Here is a 9,101-nt window from a genome sequence, read left to right as displayed (position 1 = left end):
AGCTGAGCAATAAATAAGTCAAATATTGCACGTGGTTCCGAAAATTACGAGGCCTCGCATGTGTCATGCTATGACCTCCTTTGAAAGCACGAGAAGTTTCGAGGTCAACGAAGCAACACGACCTGCACTTTCCTCACTTGTTGCTGAGAGGCACTTTCAACGTCTCTTACTTTGTCGAGTGCCCATGAGTTAGCTCTCGACGACGAGCCTCGCACCCGGTGTATAGAAAAATTCTAGTAATGACAGGGTCGTCATTTTGATTTTCTCCGTTCCACGACTTTTGAATATTGTAGTCATATGTTTCTTTTAGGATTTAGTCTTCATCAAATGCTCGGTCGCACAGGGGCTAGTTTCTGATCTCAGACGAGGTCATGACAAAGGACATTAAGACCCAAATGAAAATGATGCACACAACTAAAATATACTATAACCAAACTTATAATCAACAGTGCCGAACTGTATCGACATTCAACACTACGAACTATGGCGAATGTTCCGCGAAATCCCAGGATGTGGACACATGCGGTGGACACATGCGGTGGACCCAAACTGCATGCTAGCTACAGTCATACAGCTCAATACTCAGTTACTCGCAACTTCGATTCATCAACATCAAGTTTCATCACTAAAGTAAAGCAGGACACCCTAGCTAGGTAGAAACTTGCTAGCTAGGTACAGACTATGAGTAGCCCGTTTAAGCCGTGCGTCTCAACAAGATCTGTATCTGAAGTTCTGAACTCACTGCATATTACCACAAACTTTCACACGGAGATGCACGTCGCTTCCATGTAACTACGTAATCACTAATTACTGTATGTTTTGCTTGTACCACTGTTCGCTTGTACTCTGGCCATGCTGACGGTGTGCGCGTGATAACCGGCCGGCGACAGCCATGGGCGTCGTGCCTGATTGGCTGAGCTGCAGCTGCATCAACGTGGAGAAAACAGCGGGCTGCTCCAGAGAAAAATCTCCGTCATCGTCATCGCGTCCAGGCTCATTGAGTGTCCACCCCGGGACGGCATGTACGCCGCCGGACCAACCGAGCTCGCTTCCATGGGCGGCAGCGGCGGCAAGGACGACAACGACCATGGAGCTGCGGGTGCCTCGACGGGAGGAAATGGCGAACCGCATGAGAAATACATCTCGTCCATCATCGCCTCGTCCAGGCCCAGGCTCAAGTCCAGCAGGCTCGGCGACTGTCCGCCACCCGCTTCGTACGACGCCAGATCGCTCGGGCTCTCGTCCATTGGCGGCAGCGAAGGCAAGGGCGTCGAAGACGGAGCAGCATATGCAGCTCCGCCGATGACCGTGGTGAAGGTCGAGGTCATGATTATGTCCTCTAATTCGCCGTTCCCGCCGTCGTGGAGGTGGCGGCATGCAGGAGCAAACTGGGCGCCGTTCCTTGTCGTAGTGCTCGTCGCGGGTAAATTTGCACTGGTGATGTTCACTATGGGAAACACTTGGTGGCACGTGTGATCGTTCAGGTAGGTGACCTTGTACAATGGAGGGCTGCCGATGCTGCTATCCTCCTGCTGCAGCTGCTTCTTGGCCCAGCAGCCGCGCTCATGGCTATGCATGCATCGGAAGTACAACCTGCATATACAGGTAGGGAGTCGGTCGATCAGCTGGGCCACGCAAATAACGTACGGGTACACGAACGTGAGCAACTGAAGACGAGGATGTGCCGAAATTAATTATTGCCTGGTCCCAATCGAAATTATTATTTCTACAGGTACCATCCTTTTTTGGACACCGGTACGCTGTTCACGAGCTTAATTAGCTAGCTTGACGTTTTGGGCAAGTCGCTGGCATGGCGCATGCATGTCATTAGTTCATGAAAGCGATTCTTGCAACTTGCTTGGCTCAGTTTAGATTCCATTGTACCCACTTAGATTGGCAGACTAGCAAATTCATTACTCTGAGGTGGCTTGGACACCATGTTGCAGCTCCTAGGACGCATAGGGTGACCAGTCTAGCTAGCGGGCGAGGCCGAAAATAAGGCACATGCATGCATGTTCATATGCTACATACTTATTCCGGGTAAGCAAATCCATCGCAAAAAGAAAGTGTTTTTGTGTCTTGATTTCCAACGTACCTTTTGTTGGTTGACAGCTTATTGACTGTTAAATCACTAACAAATATACCCCTGTTAGTTGAAAAGATCATTTTACTCTCAATATTTCAACAATATTCTTGCAACATTTCAGCATCATTAAGCATGTACTAGATAGCTTTTGTTTGTATTTTGAAACCACCCAAAATGATTTTAAAATATGAGAAATTTCCCACTTATGCCAATATCCGTTACCAGAAAGGGTGATCTTATTGTTTCTGGAAAATTGACAATATTTGACCTCAACAAAGAAATATTTGCATATCGGGAGTAAATGAGGAAACTTTGATGGCATATTTAAATCTGGATCCAATTTTTTTTATCACACATGTGTTCCCTCAATTGTTGTATTTGGCGGAAATATAAATGAACACACGTTTATGGAATAGGAAGTTCATTTTTTTAAGAAATACCTAAGATAATGAGATTTGCGCAAGCAGGGGTGTTATATTTTATGTCTCCACCAAATTCCATAATCATTGGCAACATATGAAAAATGGTTAGAAAGTTTTTGTAGCACTACTCTTTGATTTTGTTTATATCTATTTTGTTAAAAAAATGGATGATAATACATAGAAATGAACTGTTATCTCTGCCAAGATTATTCTAATTCGCTCTTGTTATGTAAATCAATGCAGAAATCAATGGGCTTTGTCAAGTTAGATATAGGTCCAGCCCTCAAATCTATCTTAGTTCACACCTCAACCAAAAGTGTTGGTATGCTATGGTAGGAATGGGGTATTTGAAAAAAAAAATTGTGGTAAAAATTTGAATTCGAGTTTGGTCTCGACTTCTTCATATGTATTGAAAATGCATTCCGTGATCTTAATGTGTTAGAAACTCCTTGTGTTTCTACATAAAACCATTGTCCCAACATTTAGATATATACAATGGTCACTCTATTGGCAGCATATATAATTCGATCCAACAATGCATGTGCACCATTAATTTTATTTGTTCCTTATAGTGATGTATTAAACAAAAAAGTAAATGGCTCCGTAATTTTGCTACAGTTGGGGCAAGTACCATGCATGATATTTGCAGATTAACAGGACAACTCGTATCAACAAAACCACTTCACCTTGCAAATTTTCTGTTCTTAATGTTCTTTTGCCCATATTTTTTCCATTTGTAGCCATCCTTGTAAGGCTCGGCTGTAATCTCCTCTTCTTTACCAATTCTTGGGGGAGTAACCTCATCTCCACTAAATCATTTCAAGGAAACAAAGAGTAAGGACAAGCAACTAACCACAGAATTGCCTATTAAGATGGAGCGGTGTTTGAAAATCAGTAGCGCACCTGATGCGTTTATCCTTCGCCGGAGTGGGCTGGCCGATGCTATCCTCTGTGAGCGCTGCCTCTGGCTCTGTCGCCCTGCCTTCCGCCACCCTACTACTATCGCCGGGCTTGAGCATCGACAGAGACGCCCTGAACACCTGAGAAAGCTCTTGGCTTATCGCCATAGCCATCTCCTGGGCACGGCAATCGAGGAGGTGGCTGGGTTGGTTGAGCAACGCCAGAAGCTTGGCGCTGAGATTATAGCCGCGGCCGAGCTCCTCCCTCAGCTTTCCTACGGCCTCTTGCTGAAATGCCATCCTGATCTCGTGAGTTGCAGGAGGTTACCGGAAGAGAGTGGATTTTTCCTGGGCTGAGATGTAGCCACACTCTGGTAGGAAGTGATCAGTCTGTGGAGTACCTACAGGCATTGGTGAAGCAGTTTTATAGGCGGACGCTGCTCTGCTGATGTCAACTAACTACGTCATACCTCATACCGTTTCAAACGCCCAAACAGGCCAACTGATCACTCATCGGTCACCAAATTTTGACCCAGCTGGACGCATTATGAAACAGGCCTCAAACGTTTGGGTTGACCATCATCCCTTATATTCACTCCAAATATGAGGTGGATATGGGGCGATATGGGGCGTCCAAGCACGTCTGTCACGCCGGCCTGACGATCGGTCCCAAGTGAACACGCTTGAAGACCTAGCGGTCCGACAGATGACTCGTTCGTCGCCGCGGTGCCCACCACTGCGTGGCATCGCTCCGGCTCGCCTCCCAAGTCAAAATCTGGCTATTTAAGCCGGCTGGCGCCCCCAACCCTAGCACATCCACCTTCTCCCTCTCTGTGCCGTCAGTCGAGTCCGTCTGTCTCCTCTCCCATGCTCTCCGGCAACGCCATGACCCCTCATCGCCTCGGGGCTACCTCCGAATGTAGTGGATCCGGAGGAGGAGGAGGAGCCGAAGGAGGACATGGGACGCTCGTGACGCAGACCTGCGCGCGGAGCAGCAGGCCATCATCAACTTCATCCGCTCAGAGTCGGTTGTGGAGGCTAGGCGTCGTCGCCGGCAGGAGATGAAGGCGGTGCAGGCGCAGATGCTCGTCGACGAGGATGAGCTCGAGGAGGAGGACGAGGAGTCGGAGTCCTCCCAGATTCCCGGCACCGACATTGTGAACATTTCCAACGACGAAAACTAGGGTAGTACGTAGTACATAGGATTTTGTTTTGCATGCTTTATATTAATCTAGGGATAAACTATGAGAAATTTGAATGTGAACAAGCAGATTTAAGGACAGACCGATCACTACCGGCGAACTTGTCTGGATGCGTCTATGGACGTTTGTGATCCCGGATTTACAAACAGTGGTTGTAGATGTTCTTAGGAAGTGATCTCGAAGTCCAACAACCATATATTACAAGAATCCGACCTTTACAAGAAATTCTAAAATGAAATAGAAATTATAATAGGGTACTTAGAGAAACCAATGTTCATTTTCCTCTTGCTAGGTCGGTGATGCACTGTTAGTCATCCTAGATGCCACAACTGAAATACCACATCTCGCGGGAGCCAACAAGACTCAGAATATGTATAGGTTTTTATATTATTATTTTTTACTTGGAAATTTGATTTTTTGAAACATTTGAAAAAATGGGATCCAATGCACCTATAAACCAAAAGGTCGCTCCCCCGTGCCTATCTAACCTAGGGAATGTTCAGAAATGATATATTTTCTCAATCTCCTAAAACCGTGCCCTAAAAGTTGTTTCTAGCGGTAGCGTGGCAGTGGTGGGCTTCGATGACAGTAGACGACACAGAGCGATGGTCGATGACAGTCGGGTCGGCAGGCGTTGCAGCGGCGATGCTTGGTGGCGGTGGTCGGGGCGGCATTGAGGTCGGCGGCGGAGGCTCTAAGGAGCATAGTGGGTATGGCGGCGGCCCGCTGACATGACACTTTTATCATTTTTTGGGCACAACTTTTCCTAATTAACGATACGTAAAACTGTCGGAGATTTTCTTAGCGGAGACGTTGCATTACATTCACCTTTAGAGATCGAGTCCATAGATCATTTTACGCTGATCATATTTGTCAACGGTGGGGGGCGTTGGATTATGCTGGTCCACGATCTGACAAGCGGGCCCACAGATTGATTTTCTTCGTCCTTGATATAGGTTGACGGGTGCGTCTTGTGGCATATGGTAGATGCAGGTACGTACAAGAAAAATTATTAGGGAAGGTTGACTGGTGTTGCTTTCTCTACTAGAAATGTTCGGATCTGCCTCCGGTCGTGTCAACACGTCGTCTGATGTAGGTATAGTGTGATGCGAAGTTGAAGATACTACATGTAGTGCGAGTTGTTCCTGAACCTGCAATAAACTTAGACCGCGGAAGCGTGTGCATTGATGTACTACGGTGACTCCCGGAAGAGACGTCGGACAGGGACGCACTTAGCATAGCCAGGCTACGGGTCAAGAGGAGACCAGGCAGATTATGGTACAGGGTTATGGTACAGCTCCAGAGCTTAATGCCCAATGCGAAGTTGACTGGCTAACAACAGGAAGGTGCTTGATCGTCTCACCGTCAAAGAAGGTGACATCTGCCCTTGAATTGCGTTTGTGCCTGACGACAATGCTCTTTTATTATGGGATATGCAAGAATATACGATCATTTGTGCTAGATATTTTTCATGATATATCTTGTCATCTCCACTTATATTGTATTTATTTATTATTTACTACACTTTTGTTTCGGTACATCCCCTAAACACAATAACAATTGAGATATTTATATACTCCTTCGTAACAAAGGGTGAGATGGTCTTTTCATCCACACCGAAACGTGTGCCCTTTTTCTTCCCCGCGACGCATTCAGCTCATTTTCATTTTCTTTATGAAAGAAAAACTTCCTCGCGGCTATTTTTTGTTGTGGCGCCCTTAGCAGTTTTTCACTTTCTTTATAAAAGAAAAAAAGAGTGAGGTAAAGTAAATCAAACTCAAGGCCTCTTGATCTAAGGATGACCACAATAATCAACTAGGACATCCTAATGCATGTGTTTATTTAGTTTTTTTAGTTTTCCACTACTTCAGCTCGCGGCTGGTCCAACCCATTGTTGAATCGGTAGGTTTATCACAATTTCGTTTTTTGTTTTCTCTATTCGTTTTATACTATTTTTTAATTATTCTTGTTTCTTTTTTCTTTTTTAGAAAATGCTCATACTTCTAAAAATATGTTCAAAATTGTAAGAAATGTTCACTTTTTAAAATTTTGTTCATAACGTTCACATATTTGCATTTTCAAAAAGTTGTATAGATATGTCAAAACAAATTCTTGTATTTCAAAATTGATTAGAATGTCATAAGATAAACATATTTTAAAATTAACGAATAAAATTTTGAACACAAACATTTAAAAAAACGAAATTTAAAATTTCAAGCAAAAATCAGAAAATATAAGAAAATCAAACCAATTTATTTTGAATTTCCGCAAATCTATATTTATGTAGGAAAAATAAAAATACAGGATTATTTTCTTATTTCCAAGAAAAATGAAAGCATGAATATTACTTGAAAATGCAAAATTGTCAAGATCACAAAAACTAGGCATGGTGTCATGGAATGGTGATATGAGGCCCTACAAAAAAATGGTCAATTTAAATGATGCCGAAGAAAGGTACTCTGAGACGGAACCTGTCACATCCCTGGTTTCTTTTTGCTTTGTGCCTAGCTAGTGTGTGCATCATATTTACTTTTTGTAAAGTTGAAATGGGGATTAAGAAAACCCTAGCACCTCACCCTAAATAAACCAATTCAAATGGTGTCATTTTCACTGAACCTAAAATGGCTTTCAAAATGTTCATGTTCTCTGTTAAATGTTGGCAACAACATTACACGGATGAACTTTATTTTTTAACTACTTTTGGCATTTTAAATAATCTACACAAGCCACTAAAATTGCCAAAACAAATAACTATAAGTATTTTAGTTATTACAAAATGCTAAAATAATTTGTGGAGTTTGGAAATATTCCAAACATGCTCCATATCCAGGGTTTTTGGTTTAGGTTTTGAGTCCAGACAAAGTTAAAACAAATGTCAGTAACAGGAAACATAACAGCATAAAAAAGGGAAAGAAGTAACTTACCTGGCGCTTGGTTGAGCCCATCTGGCCTCCCTTGTTGGGTAACGTCGCATGGGAAACAAAAAATTTCCTACGCGCACGAAAACCTATCATGGTGATGTCCATCTACGAGAGGGGATTTCCGATCTACGTACCCTTCTAGATCGCACAGCAGAAGAGTTAAGGAACACGGTTGATGTAGTGCAACGTCCTCACGTCCCTCCATCCGCCCCGCGAACCGTCCCACGAACCGTCCCGCGATCCGTCCCACGATCCGCTCCGATCTAGTGCCGAACGGACGGCACCTCCGCGTTCAGCACACGTACAGCTCGACGATGATCTCGGCCTTCTTGATACAGCAAGAGAGACGGAGAGGTAGATGAGTTCTCCGGCAGCGTGACGGCGCTCCGGAGGTTGGTGGTGATCTAATCTCAGCAGGGCTCTACCCGAGCTCCGCAGAAACGCGATCTAGAGGAAAAACCGTGGAGGTATGTGGTCGGGCTGCCGTGGCAAAAGTTGTCTCAAATCAGCCCTAATAGCTCCATATATATAGGAGGAGGGGAGGGGAGGCTTGCCTTGAGGCTCAAGGAGCCCCAAGGGCTGCGCCACCAAGGAGGAGTTGGAGTCCTCCTCCAATCCTAGTCCAACTAGGATTGGAAGGAGGAGTCCTTCTCTTCCTTCCCACCTTTCCCTTTTTTTCTCTTTCAGATTTTGGTTTTTCTTTCTCTCTTGCGCAAGACAGCCTTGGGCTGACCCCACCTACTTGGTGCGCCACCCCCAAGGTCCTTGGGCCCTCCCGGGTGGGTGGTCCTCCCTCCCGGTGAAGATCCGGAACCCATTCGTCATTCCCGATACATTACCGGTAATGCCCAAAAACCTTCCGGTAACCAAATGAAGTCATCCTATATATCAATCTTCGTTTCCGGACCATTCCGGAAATCCTCGTGACGTCCGTGATCTCATCCGGGCCTCCGAACAACATTCGGTAACCAACCATATAACTCAAATACACATAAAACAACGTCGAACCTTAAGTGTGCAGACCCTGCGGGTTCGAGAACTATGTAGACATGACCCGAGTGACTCCTCGGTCAATATCCAATAGCGGAACCTGGATGCCCATATTGAATCCTACATATTCTACGAAGATCTTATCGTTTGAACCTCAGTGCCAAGGATTCATATAATCCCGTATGTCATTCCCTTTGTCCTTCGGTATGTTACTTGCCCGAGATTCGATCGTCAGTATCCGCATACCTATTTCAATCTCGTTTACCGGCAAGTCTCTTTACTCGTTTCGTAATACAAGATCCCGTGGCTTACACTAAGTCACATTGCTTGCATGGTTGTGTGTGATGTTGTATTACCGAGTGGGCCCCGAGATACCTCTCCGTCACACGGAGTGCCAAATCCCAGTCTTGATCCATACTAACTCAACGAACACCTTCGGAGATACCTGTAGAGCATCTTTATAGTCACCCAGTTATGTTGCAACGTTTGATACACACAAAGCATTCCTCCGATGTCAGTGAGTTATATGATCTCATGGTCATAGGAGCAAATACTTGACACGCAGAAAATAGTAGCAACAA

The 9,101-nt window shown here is 44.9% G+C and overlaps 1 protein-coding gene across 1 annotated transcript; it reads right to left on the bottom strand.

Annotated features, from left to right (window-relative positions):
• Positions 1–586: 586 nt before the first annotated feature.
• Positions 587–3,707, bottom strand: LOC123440424 (probable WRKY transcription factor 70). Its single transcript, XM_045116990.1, has 4 exons — positions 3,412–3,707; positions 3,195–3,317; positions 2,096–2,146; positions 587–1,593 (listed from the first exon to the last, which is right to left on the bottom strand). Exons 1-4 carry the CDS (start codon positions 3,705–3,707, stop codon positions 930–932), a joined length of 1,134 nt encoding a protein of 377 aa, XP_044972925.1. The 3' UTR covers positions 587–929.
• Positions 3,708–9,101: the final 5,394 nt, after the last annotated feature.

This window comes from Hordeum vulgare, chromosome 3H, assembly GCF_904849725.1.
Source record: "Hordeum vulgare subsp. vulgare chromosome 3H, MorexV3_pseudomolecules_assembly, whole genome shotgun sequence".
Lineage (NCBI taxonomy): Eukaryota > Viridiplantae > Streptophyta > Magnoliopsida > Poales > Poaceae > Hordeum > Hordeum vulgare.
The sequence above is the reverse complement of the archived record's forward strand: the minus strand, read 5'-3'. Positions and strand labels throughout refer to the sequence as shown.